General features: G+C 39.2%; 1 protein-coding gene across 6 annotated transcripts in view; it reads right to left on the bottom strand.

Moving 5' to 3' along the window:
- Nucleotides 1-14,276, bottom strand: part of L3MBTL4 (L3MBTL histone methyl-lysine binding protein 4) — a 404,316-nt gene that overhangs the window by 61,246 nt on the left and 328,794 nt on the right. Inside the window, exon 17 of one of the 6 annotated variants that reach the window (XM_045527509.1) lies at nt 13,242-13,507. The exons of the other annotated variants lie outside the window; for them this stretch is intronic. Coding sequence (XP_045383465.1) covers nt 13,455-13,507 — 53 coding nt within the window. The 3' untranslated portion in view covers nt 13,242-13,454. Of the gene's footprint in view, nt 1-13,241; nt 13,508-14,276 lie in introns of those variants that run through there. 6 annotated transcript variants of the gene reach the window in all.

The following is a 14,276-nucleotide window of genomic DNA, read 5'->3' as shown; positions in this document are numbered from 1 at the left end:
CTGCTTTGCATTCCCAGTAGAAGTGTTTTGGATGCCTACTGTGTGCTAGACCCTAAGTCAGCCACTGCAGATATAGGGATGAACAAGGCAGACATGGTCCCTACCCCCATGGAGCTCACATTCTAGAGGAGAAATGAATGGTTAAATAAGCAATTAAAACAATAAGCGCCATGAAGGGACAAGTATAGGGACGACAGAGTTTATGGGATTAAGGAGCAGGACGCCCTATCCTATTATGTGGAGGGAGGCAAGGAAGCTGGGAAGGATAAGGACTAAAGAGGGAAGAGACGTCCAGGTTGAGGTGAGAGGGCTGGTTCTGATTAAGCCAGGTATTGAGTGGAGGTGAGAAAAAGGAGGGAAGAAGGTTCTGGGAAGAGGAAACAATATGTGCAAAGGCGAGAGGTGAAAGGAAAATGGCGAGGGCGGGCAGCGGAGAGAGCTGGGGCTGGAGATGTCAGCAAGACAGGTCGTGAAGGTTGCGGAAAGCTCGGGGCCCCCAGGTTGTTGGAGAGGCTGCTGGAGAGACTTAACTGCGGAGCTTCGTGACCAGACTTAACTGCAGTGGGGAGAATAAACCATGGGAGTGAGCAGAGGGGCAGGACGGCCAGGTAAGGAGACCCAGCCCTGTAATCACAGCGAGAGGCTCTTGCGGCCTGGACTAGGCGGTGGCAGCAGAGATGCAGGTAGATTCAGCAGGTTTGGTTTCTAACTGGACACAGGTGATTAGAGAAGGCACCTGGATGGACGGTGGAGCCGTTTGCTGACTTAGGCCTGGAGGAGAAGACGGCGGGTGCAGCTGGACTAGTCTCACGTGCTCAGTGGACATGTCCATCACACGGAGGGAGGTAGAGACGGAGTGGAATCACTCAGACCGGCAGAAAAGAGAGCTCCTGGAAAGATAAAGTCAGATAGAGAAAGAGGAGGCAGCAAAGGAACCTGAGAAAGAAAGAGAGGCCAGAGGGAAGAAAACTGAGAACAGGGTGATGTCCTGGAAGCCAAAGTAGATTTCAGGAAGGTGGGAATGGCCTCACAGAGCCGAACGCTTTTCCATGGTCAGTGAGTGAAGCCCTGAAAACGCTGCATGGATTTCTGTGACGAGGAGCTCAGCAGGGACCTTGCGAGCAGTACCGGACCCCGAGGACACGGAGCCGGCCTGCTGGTGCTGGGGACCAGTGCACAGCTCTGCTGGGGCAAAGGCGCCCCCTGAACCCGAGTCCTATCACTGAAATCCAGAACATGATGGGAACTTTTTTTCGCATTTTTCAGTGAATTTCCATGTAGCTGTGAGAGATGCTGCCAATAAGTCTATCTGTGGGGCAGAATAAAGCTTGGTGAAGAAATTCAGAAAAGGACAATGGGAAAATGGTCCGAGGAGACAAAGAGCGAGGACCGTGACTCACTCATCTGCAGAGGCGGGTCCGCTGGACAGCAGGCAGCACGCAGGGCCCTTTGTGACCCGCCACGGAAGCCACTCCGCAGCGGGGGCCGCCTCTCACCGCACTCCCTGCGTGGAGGTGACTAAGTGGCAGTATTCAGACTATTCGTGAGAAGTGAACAGAAGGCAAAATGCTGATCCTCAGTGTCTCTGCAAAATCTTCGATGCAGACACGTGGAGGTCAGCTGAGACGTGAAGCCGCGGCCTGGCGCACCTTTGATCTTGGTTCCGCCAGGGCTGGTTTCTCACCTCCTCGGCAGCTCCTCCTCCCCTCCCTGCCCCCTCCTCTTCTTGGCTGTCTCTCTTCTGGCATCTTCTCTCTCTCTCTGTGTCCTTCCCTTCCTACCTCTCCCCCTCCCCCACAAAGATCTACGGAGCGCTGGCTGCAAACCACCCCCTTGCTGATGTTGCTGGTAGTCATTTCCTGCCAGGTTCCTCCGCCACCCTCCCTACAAATCCCAAATGTCGATCTTTGTCTCAGACGTAACTGCTGCACCCCTGAGCCTATTTCTAATAACATTTGCTCTGTGATTTTTTTTTGGTAAAGTCTATTTCCCCTCAAGCACTTCCTATTCACGGTTAACAGCATTGCCACACTCCGGGCTGCTGGAATCCTCAGTATCACATGTATTACTCTGTTCCCTCACCCTCTGTGTTAAACTGGCAGCTCCATCCTTTAAGGCCTCTCTGCAGGATCCGTGGGGCTGCGCCTCCGGATCCACCACCACTGTCCTGCTTCACACCTTCACTTCCTTCCTCCTGGACTTCAGGAAAGGCTCCGACCATGCGCCTTATTTCTGGTCTTGCTTCTGCCCGTCGCATCCTCCACAATGCTTTTAAACTCATTTTTTCAAAAACCCAAATTTGATCATGTACCTCCTGTACAAGTTTATACCCTTCCAATGATTCCCTCCTGCCAACAGGTTACAGTTCCAGCAATATCTCCGTAAGGCAGGCATTTAAAATTTATGTTGTTTTGCAAACATGAAGGCACAAAGAAATTCAGTGATTCAGCTTAGGGCAACACTGGCTACAAGTGAGGCGGGAGTCAAACCCAAAGTTTATATATTTCAAGATGTTTTACTTTTTCACTTTCACATGTCAGCAAGTACTGAGCACGTGTGCCCCTCCTGTGCGAAGGGAGAAGCACTGCTGTCACTCAGTGGGCAGGAGTTAAGGCTGCTGCCGCTGGAGTCACACTGCTTGGGTGTGGCTCTGGCCACCCTCACGACCTTGCGTAGTCCCCGTGGCCTCTGGTTACTCACTGGTGCAACCAGGGCGTGTGGGAAGCTGTGAGGATGAGCCCTGAGGATGGTGTGGCTGGCAGGTGGCGAGGGCTCAACACACGCGAGGTCACTCTCCGGGCACCGCTCCCTGCTCTTTTCCAGTAAAGGGGTGGCTATACTCAGAGTTTAAAAGAAATCATTCATGTGCTTAGACATGCTGACTTCTGAGGGAGAGAACACACTGGGAACAGTTGTTCTCATTAGCTTTAGGGATGACAATGAAGCTGGAGAAGGTGAGAAAAGTGGAAAATGATCTTTGCGTCTGAGTGCACTGATTCACAATATGTGCAAGGACAAAAGAAAGCTCTATTTTTTTTATAGTCCTTAAACCTCAAATGGAAAAGAAAGTAAAAAACTATAGAAAATGAGTCAGCTTCTTTTTCCTTTTGATAGAATGGAGAAGATTCTAGTGGAAAATATAGACATAAATGGCTGATTTCTTGAGGAATAATTTAGCCTTCTAAGAAACGACAAAGTAAATGAATCAGAATTAAGTAATTCAACATGATACAAGCATTTATTAAGGACCACTTTTTACTAAGCACCATGCAGGACATTGTGCGAAATAAGTAAAAAGAATGGGGGAGGGCTGTAAACTATTCAGATTGCCTGGGAGAGGTATTTAAAGTAATTCAAATGTAAAACCATAGTCATATAAAATGATGATAACAATAAACTACATCTCAGTGCTGAGCTATCACGTTCCGACCTCACCTAATCTGGTCCTCAGCCATGCTGGGGCATGTACATTATCTCTTATGTACCCAATGGGAACTGAAGCTCAGAGACGTTACCTGTCCAAGTTTGTATGGTGTATAAGTAACAGATTTATTATTTGAACCCACTGCATTTCCCATTGCAACATAATTCCTATGCATATAAATAACTATTGTACTTTTTATAAGTCACTAGTCTTGTTTTAAAAACCTACCTGTCTGTGTTGAAATCTAATTGCAAAAAAAAAAAAACCCCAAAACAAAAAACATCTACCTGTCTGGCTTATTTGCATATTTCCCATGCTAGAAAAAGACACATCAAGATTAAAAATAAATGTACTCCTACTTTATGCAACAGTATCCCTGAAAAGTTGTCCATAAGCTAATATTTTCTTAATGGGGTACTATTTTCTGGTGCTACATACCATAGATTTTCAGATAAAATCTCAATTTATCATTTACATAAAACTGATAATTATTACTACCCTTCTATAACTTCCTCCTTACTTCTTATTTGACAGTACTCTTTTGCAATGTGCTACCCTACTCTATGTATTTTGAAGTTTGGATGGTCATCTATTGGAATTTCTTAAAATGGGGACATATCCATCCATTTTTTTATAGAGAGTTAATAATCACAACACAGTTTGGGATTTCCCAATTTTCCCTCTCTTACTATCATCTCACAAACACTGCGGAGCCTATTTTTTCCAACCCTTTTTATATTACAAATACTGCATTTATGTTTACATAAACAGCTTTTCAGGGCAGAAAATACAAAATGAATCTGTCATTGTTATTTCCTAATATACTCCAGGATATTGCTTTGCTAAATCATAGTCACTAAAGCCCACAAAATAACACAAACCGCCTACTTTTCCTCCCTCAAGGTGCACTATCTGAAAGAATCCATTATGTAAGCAGTGACTCTGCTAGTTAATTAGTGCTGGTCATATTCATTTTTCTAAACTAAGAAATAAAACTAAATAATGTAATTTACATTTTCCCCCAAATTCTAGTTAAAATTAAAAAAGCAAGGATAAACTCAGCTGAAGAATGCTGTTGACAATGATTCTTTTTTTCTAATTACTCAAATCAATGGGTATTAAAAAAAACCCTCATATTCAGTTTGGTTGTTGGTTTTATCAACAGGGTGGCTAATTAAAACTACTGCACATTCTGGTATGTAGTTTATGATTGTGAAAAGGTCACATACTTGAAAATAAATTTCAGTACGCCTCCCGCATTTAGCTAAATAATCACAGAGAGTGTTTAAAAATAATTCCTGTCCCTTTCTTCCAAGCAATTTCTTCTCTTCTCCCTGTTTGCTCATGACAGCCCATCAGTACCAACTCTCTGCCTGGGGTGATACACTTATGGGTTCCCTCCAAATGCCACAGTAAAGTTACAATTTTGCAGAGGGCATTAGAAAACAAGGCAAAACAAAACAAAACAAAACAAAATCCTAAAAAAATGACATTCCAAAACTGGAACACTTAGCTAAGCATCCACTGGATGCAGCACTGATCTCCCAGGTCAATGTGACAAACATACTTTAAAGTCACTGCTGCTGGGTTATGAGTCATCTTTACCTCTCCTTTGAGAGGGTCTCTAAAATCAGACAGGGCATCCACTCACCCCTCTCCTCAAAGCCCTCACCCCATCTAAGTAAATCCAAGCTCATCTTTTCAAAATGATTCATAACCTTAAGGCAATCCTAAATCTTTTCACACTATCAAGGCCTGATTAGCCCATTTCTGTGTGGATATATTCTAGTTTTTCACCATTTCTAAAAACATTGACTCTGTTTTACTCTTACAAAGCTTTACTATGTTTAGTTTCATACTGCTCAGTAGGTTTTAGGACTTCCACTCTGTTTTCTAAAACATTGGTGAATATTTTGCTTTAATCTATTTGATGTCTGCCAGGATAACAAGTGTTGGTTATACTGTATCACTTAAATTATGTTGGCTGCAGAGGAACAAGAGCTCAGCACATTTGTATACTCATCATCATATTACTGACTTCTCTCTTGGGCTTTTCCTCCCATTGACCCTTTCTGAAATGAACATTCTTCTAGTCTAAGAAAGTGATATAAAAATAGGGCATCATAAAATAGTACAGTTAGAAGAAGAGAAAAATACTGGTAGGATAAGTTACAAGAAGGAAAAAAGCTCAGTATATAGAATTCAAAGAGATGATATTTTGTATTTCCACGGTATCAGTTGTAATATCTCCTTTTTCATTTCTGATTGAGCTTATTAGGGTCCTTTCTTTTCTGTCTCTGGTTAATCAAGTGAGGCCTGTCAATTTTGTTTATCTTTTCAAAGAACCAACTTTCTGTTTTATTAATCTTCTATATAATTCTTTTGGAATCAATTTCATTTAGTTTTACTCTGACCTTAGTTATTTCTTTTCTTCTACTGCATTTGGGATTGGTTTGCCCTTCCTTATCCAATTGCTGGATACAATTCATTACATTGTTGATTTGTGATCTTTCTGTCTTTTGGACGTGGGCATTTAAGGCTATGAATTTTCCTCTTAGGACTGCTTTTGCAGAATTGCACATAAATATCATCTCTGAATACTGTAAAAATCTCTGTGCACATAAACATGAAAACATTGAGGAAATGGATGAATTCCTAGAAACACAAAACCTCCCTAGGCTCAATCAAGAAGGAATAGAACTACTGAACAGACCAATATCAAGTAATGAAATTGAAGCAGCAATAAAAAAATCTCCCAACAAACAAAAAGTCCTAGACCAGATGGTTTCACAGTTGAATTTTACTGGACCTACAAAAATAAATAAATAAATAAATAAAAATTAAAAATAAAAACCTGGTACCTATACTGCAGAAATTATTTCATAACATCAAGAAGGAAGGAATCCTCCTCAACTCGTTCTATGAAACCAGTATCCCCTGATACCAAAGCCAGGAAAGGACACAACAAAAAAAGAAAACTACAGACCAATATCCCTTATGAATATAGATGCAAAAATTCTCAATAAAATCCTAGCAAATTGAGTTCAGCTGTACATCAAAAAAAAAATAATCTACCATGACAAAATGAGTTTTATCCCAGGGATGCAAGGATGGGTCAGTATACACAAATCTATACATGTGATTCGCCTCATAAACAGAAGCAAAAGCAAAGACCATATGATTTGCAGAAAAAACATTTGACAAAACTCAGCACCCTTTTATGATAAGAAATCTTAACAAAATAGGCATAGATGGAACATACCTCAAAGTCATAAAAGACATATATGACAAACCCATAGCCAACATCATACTGAATGGGAAAAAACTGAAAGCCTTCCTGCTTAGAACTGGAACCAAACAAGGTTGCTCACTGTCACCATTCCTACTCAATATAGTGCTAGAAATCCTAGCTAGAGCAGTCAAGAGAAGGAAATCAAGGGTATCCAAATGGGGAAAGAAGAGGTCAAACTATCGCTCCTTGTTGATGATATGACCTTATATCTAGAAAACCCCAAAGATTCTGTGAAGAGATTACAGGAATGGATAAATAAATTTAGCAAAGTATGAGGTTACAAAATCAATGTACAGAAATCAGTAGCATTTCTATATTCTAATAACAGTCAAGTTGAGAATCAAATCAAATACTCAGTAACTTTCACAATAGCAACAAAGAAAATAAAATACCTAGGAATATATTTAACCAAAGATGTGAAAGACTCTGCAGAGAGAACTATGAAACACTGAGGAAGAAAATAACAGAGGATGTAAACAAATGGGAAAACATACCATGCTCATGGATCAGCAGAATCAACATTGTTAAAATGTCTATACTACCCAAAGTGATTTACAGATTCAATGTAATCCCCATTAAAATACCAATATCATTTTTTGCAGATCTAGAAGAAATAATTCTTCACTTTGTATGGAGCCAAAAAAGATCCTGAATAGCCAAGGCAACCTTAAGCAAAAAGAACAAATCAGGAGGCATCACTTTACCAGACTTCAAGCTGTACTTAAAAGCTATAGTATCCAAAACAGCATGGTACTGGCATAAGAACAGAGACATAGACCAATGGATCAGAACAGAGAACCCAGGCATAAAACCATCTTCATATTGCCATCTTATGTTTGACAAAGCAGACAAAACATACACTGGGAAAATGAATCCCTATTCAATAAATGGTGCTAGGAAAATTGGATAGCCACATGTAGAAGACTGAACAGGATCTGTACCTCTCACCACTCACAAAAATTAATTCACTATGGATAACAGACTTAAACCCAAGGCACGAAACTAAAAGAATTCTAGAAGAAAGTGTTAGAAAAAGTCTTATAGACATCAGCCTAGGAAAAAAATTTATGAGGAAGACCCCAAAAGAAAATACAGCAACAACAAAAATAAATAAATGGGACCTGATCAAATTAAAATGCTTATGCACAGCCAAGGAAACAATCAATAGAACAAACAACCTTAAGAATGGAAGAAAATATTTGCATGCTGTACATCTGATAAAGGGCTGATAACCTGAATCTACAAAGAACTCAAGCAAATCAGCAAGGAAAAAAATCAAACAACCCCGTTAAAAAGTGGGCAAAAAACATGAACAGAAAATTTTCAAAAGAAGATAGACTAATGGCAACAAACATATGAAAAAAATGCTCAACGTCTCTAATCATCAGAGAAATGCAAATCAAAACCACAGTGAGGTATCACTTAACTCCAGTGACAATGGCTTTTACCAAAGAATCCAAAAATAACAAATACTGGCATGGATGCGGATAGGTAGGAACACTTATACGCTGCTGGTAGGACTAAAAACTAGTACAACCTCTATGGACAGTAGTATGGAGACACCTTGAAGAACTAAAAGTAGACCTACCTTTTTGTCCAGCAATCCCTCTACTGGATATCTACCCAAAGGAAAAAAGAATATTTTATAAAAAGGACACCTGTACCTGAATGTTTATAGCAGCACAATTCACAATTGCAAAGATGTGGAAACAACCCAAGTGCCCATCAATACATGAGTGGATTAATAAAATGTGGTATATGTATACCATGGAGTACTACTCAGCCATTTAAAAAAATGGTGAACTAATACTTCTTATATTAACCTGGATGGAACTGGAGATCATTTTTGTAAGGGAAGTATCACAAGAATGGACAAACAAACACCACATGTACTCACCCTTAAATTGGAACTAATCAAGCAACACTTATGTGCACATGTAGAAATAAAACTCATCGGAAATCAAGCAGATGGGAGGGGGGAGGAGGGGATGAGTAAATTCACACCTAACGGGTACAATGCACACGATCTGGGTGATGGGCACATTTATAACTTTGACTCAAACTGTACAAAAGTCATGTATTTAATCAAAACGTTTGTACCCTGTAATACTCTCAACTAAAATAAAATAAAAAGAATTCAAAGAAAATTTTGGTCACTGTTCCTTTTGACTATTATTTCAAATGGGGGTTATTTTCCTTAGTTAAAATATTTTACAAACCATCACAATGCTTTACAATGCCAGTGTTTTACCTCCATGAGGTCAACTTGTATTTATATTATTTAACATTTTAATTTGCAATGCCTTTAGAGGTAAGAGTTTATCCTTACCAACTTTCTGAGAAGGTGGTAGATAATTAATTGCAGGAAGGCAGTCTGAAGAATTTTGGTAAGCTAAAGACAGCAGCCAATTAAAAAGCCATGACTGTATGTTCTTATCCTAGCCACTCCCTCAATGTGCTGCAGGACCACAGGAGCAGTCATGAAAACCTACCCAAGTTCCTCTTCTAAAATGCCATATGGGGCTCAGAATGACCATAGGGAGCAACAATATCAACACCAGGGGCTGTTTAATAGGGACTCATAATAATGACTGTGGAGTATGATTACAAATATGAGGGGCTGGATACTTAATAATAATTAACATTTATACTAATTAGATATTAAATATTTAATAATAGTCACATTACAAAATTGAAGATATCAAAATAGAAAGGTTAGTTGATTTGCTAAAGGTTGCATAACAAATTGGTTTCTGAGCTAAGATCAAATCTGCAACTTATTGCATTAATTTTCTTCACCCTATGTTAAATTTAACTATCATAAAACTAAGATTATTATATTCTCTCAACCAGGATTCTTAATTAACTTGCGTGTCCACTCACCAGTAAAATAGCTAATGTTTATACTAGTGAGACTTAGGAGCATTATGATACTAGAGTCCTCACTGAATTAAGTTATAGAAGAAAGAAAAAAATTAATTTGGTTCCTCACAAGATTATCAGTTTTCAGTTAGTGAAACCAAGTAAAACAGGCTGAATATTAAAATAATAATCCATATGTTTTAAACTTCTGCAACTTCACATTGTTTTCTCTGAATGTTAAACAGAATTTGTAAGGAAATCTATAAAGTAAAAGATTAAATCACTAAAGCCATAACCATCTCCTATACCCCTGTTCCTCAGTTCTAAACAAAAATGAGAAATGGGTTATTGTGACTTCTTTTAGCACTAAGAGACTAACCAAAGAAAACTAAAATAAAAGCAAAGGTGGAATTAAGTGAAAGCAGTCCTGAGTTCTTGTTGGTCACATGGAAGACACAGTCACTAGCAATCTCAGAGGGGCTTTAATCCTGTCCGCCATAGAGAATGCTTAAATATAAAGTCCTAAAGTCATTAAGCTATTTCAGTTAGGGAAAAATTAGAATAAAACAACTTTCAACAGGTAAAATAATTACTTGTAGGTGACGTGCTTATTTACCTGGAAACCCAAAATATTTACATGAAAAAATTACAAATAGGAAGAAGATACAGTTGGCAGGATCAGAATTAATATACAGAAATTGAAAGCCTTGACATACATATAATCCCAGCTGGAGGATACCAACGAAGAAATGCTTCCATTTATTGTAGCAACAAAAATGAGAAAATGCTTAGGAGTAAACTTCAGAAGAAGGGCGAAATTTCTACATGAAGAAAACTTAAAATACTATTGAAGTACAGGAAATATTTGTATATGGGAACAGATTATTATGTTCAAGTTCATAAAGGGTAAAATTCAAAGTTAAGTCATAAATGTAAGGCAATGTTAAAATTAACCAACTTGAAGTAAAATTTTCTTTTGTACCAAAAATCCGATACTAAAGTTCATTTGGAAAAATGAACAAGCAAGAGTAGCTTCTGAAAAGGAAGAATATTAATAGGGACTAGTTGCTATTCTGATTTTCAACCCCAGTGTAAGGGTGCAGTAACTGAAACACTGAGGTACTGACACATGAACAGAGAGTCAGATCAATGCAAATAATCTAACATATATAAGGAAATTTAATATGTGATAAAGGGGAAATTTCAGGTCATTGGTGAAAAGATGGACTATTTAATTAGTAGTTCAGGGACAATAGGATAGGCAGCTAGAAAAAAAAAAGGATGTAAATCTTGATCTCACGTCTTACACACATACAAATTCCAAATGGAGCAATACTTTCAACTTAAAAAATGAAGCAATAAAAGCACCAGAAGAAACCATGGTAGACTTCATTTTTAAGGAAAGAAAAGCCCTTCTAAGTGTGATCTACAACTAGAAGCCACAAAGGAAAAGATTGATATATTTGAATATAGACTATATATAAAAAGCCATAAATAGTGCTATAAGCAAGTCCAAACACAAAAGATAAGCTGAAAAGAATTTACACTTTGCAATACAGAAAAACAGTTTATTTCTACTCTTCCCCCCACCAAGCCACAACTAAATGGGTACAGGATTTAACTGAGTGTTCACAGCAAAAGGAATACAAATGTCTCTTAAAATATGAAAAGATAGTCACCTTATCCTCATTTTTAGTACTATTTTGTTTTTTTACCTATGTGATTGGTGTAGATAAAAATGTTTCCCAATACAATGTGTGGGGAAAAGAGGCCCCCCATATATTGCTGCTGGGAATGTAGCAGTACAAGTTTTATAGAGAAAATGTTGGCATTATCTAAAATGCACTTACTTATTGATCAGCAATTCCACGTACAGAATCTAGCTTGAAGACGCTCACAGGTGTGAAATGATGAGTGGAGAAGACACTCTTAAGCATTCTTCACATGGCAAACGTTGAAAACCACCTAGCTGGCCATGGGCAGGGGGCTGGCCAAATACAGTCTAGTATTCACCACGTGGTGAAACGAATGGGGCAGCTCCACACTTACAGATAGGCATTTCACTGCTACAGGACAGGAGGGAAGTGTTTGACAATGTCCATGGTATGACACCATATGTGCAGATATGCACATACACGCACATACTTAAATAAGCAGAGCGTATCTCTGGAGAGATCCACCAGGAAAGGATGGAGTGATCATGCCCAGGGAGGGAGCCAAGAGCTGAGGGGCAGGAGCAGGGAGGGAACTTATTTTTCATTATAGAATCCTTTATACCTTTTGAATTTTGTATCATGTACATGTATTACCTACGCAAAAATCCATAATATATTTTTTAGTTTTGTAAAAATTCTGGGTGATAGAATGTGTAGCTAGCAAAAAGCCAAATCTGGGAGAGTTAGACTGTTAAATGAAAGAAAGCAGGAACATGTACATAAGTACATTTTCTGACTTTATCATTAGGTTTTAATTGTCAATGTTTTATTAAACAAATGAAGTATTAGGTTTATTTAGATAAAGAAGAGGCTCATAGAGGGAAGAAGGTAACACAAATTACTTTTACTTTTTGTTTAGGAAGCCTCCCTTCTCAGACTTGCATGTAATTCTTTTAACATTAATCGGAATCATTAGAAGTTCGCTGCAGAGAAAACAGAGAAAAGAAAGAAAAGAAAAATTTTCTTTTTGATTTTAAAGTTTCAAGGGTGACAAATCTTAGTTTACAGTCTTATCCGAGCAGGCCCAGTGCATTTGCTTTTGTTCCCCCACTTCAAATTTTGTCAAATAACTAAAATTTCTTTCAAATTTTTCTTTGCATTTACTGTTGTCTCAATTTCTCCTTATTTCATTAATTTTCTAATACTTTTCTGGCTTGAAGTTTCATTGTACTTAAAAACTTCTTATAATAGTGAAGTAAAATATTTTAAAACAGGCATATAAACATGGAATATACTAAAACTACATTATAGGTCATAAACAGCCAGGCAGCTAAATTAAACCCAGTGTTTCTTTCTTTATAAATACAATAAGCTTATAGTTATGAAATACTCAATGTACTAGCAAACTAATTCTGCCATCTTACCTTTCCCTTTACCTAGCTGGTTCCATTGAACCTAGCTGGTTCCATTTTATAGTTGCTCTTTGGCTAGACTGCCCCATAAAATATTCAATAAATCCAATTGTTACTTACTAGGAGGCTGGGGTTTGTGATCACTGAGAAAGGCCACATGCAATCCAGGTCCTAAACCCAGCTCGTGTTCTGATTTACTCCCCCCTCCTCCAGTGGGAGTAGAATGATCGATGAGAATTATCTTAGTTGCTATTTCCAAGGGGATTTTGCAAGCTGATATATATGTTGCCAACAAGCACAGTGGAACGATGAACAGAGTATTCTTGTGTATTCGGGTTACAGGTTTTCTGGCTGCAGAGAAGATAAATGCTTTCCTTCACCTCATTTCAGACAGGTACAGAACACACACCAGGTGTTACCTTTCTGTGCCCGTCTAACTTCTAAGCATTTATAAGTTGCAAGGATGGACTATTCTTTGCCTCTTGAGAAATTTAGAGACCAGAAGCATCTCAATTTTTTTTAAAACAAGAAGCATTTATTATATTTAGCTCATGCATCTGTGGGTCAGTGATTTAGGCTCAGCTAGGCTGGGCAGTTCTGACTTCAGCTGGGCCCACTCATACGTTTGGGGGATGGTTGCTGCTGGCTGAGCAGAATGGGTGTGGACGCGGCTAAGGTGACTGCGGCAGGTGGACTCTGCTGCACAGGTCTCATCCTCTGGCAGGCCAGCTCCAGCCTGGTTTCCCGGGGGAAGGCAGAGGAGCAAGAGAGGGAGAGTAAATGGAAAAGTGCACACCTCCGCATGCATCTCATCTGTGCACATCCCTCGGCCAAAGCCATATCCAAGGCTGGGAAAACAGACCTGCATTTTTAATGAAAGAACTGAAAAGTCACGTGGTAGAGGACCTGGATACAGGGAGGGTGGAGAATTGAAGCAATTCATGCAATCTTCTATGGTGCAGGGATCAGAGCTGCCCTGAGAATGTTTTTTAATTCCCCCAGCACACAGTCCTTCTACCAAAAGAACACACTCTGATCCACACGCCCCCTCCCCCCAACCCCAATCTCACACACACACACACACACACACACACACACACACACTTTGCTTTGCTGGGTGAAAACCACTTCCTCTTCCTCTCAGGCCCTACACAAACAAACCTGCTTCCCAGGCCCACTTTCCATGCTGCACCCAAGGACTCCTGATGAGTGGGGGGAATAGAGTGACACAAAATTCCAGTGCAACACAGCAAGGGGCACAACAGAGGAAAAACAAATGCCACAGTGGCCAGGAGATTTGAGGGTAAAACTTTTTATACATTCATAGATGTATTTTTCTTCTACTTCAAAAAGGAATTAAAGATATAAACTTCAGTCTCTTCACAGATATCACGCAAGGAAGAGAAAAAGAGATGGAGGCAAAGCTATATATTAAAAGAGATGTTAAGACACACACACACACACACACACACACACACACACACACACACACAGCATAGTAACCTAATCATACTGTGCTCTTATTTGGACTCTGCTTTACTGAAAAAATGATGTCATTCATGAGATGATTGAAAATTTAAATTGTGGTATTAAGAAATTACTTTCAATTTTTTGCTCAGATAATGGTATTA

Source organism: Lemur catta, chromosome 16, assembly GCF_020740605.2.
Source record: "Lemur catta isolate mLemCat1 chromosome 16, mLemCat1.pri, whole genome shotgun sequence".
In the NCBI taxonomy this organism is placed as follows: Eukaryota; Metazoa; Chordata; class Mammalia; order Primates; family Lemuridae; genus Lemur; species Lemur catta.
This window is presented reverse-complemented; position numbering and strand designations above follow the sequence as displayed.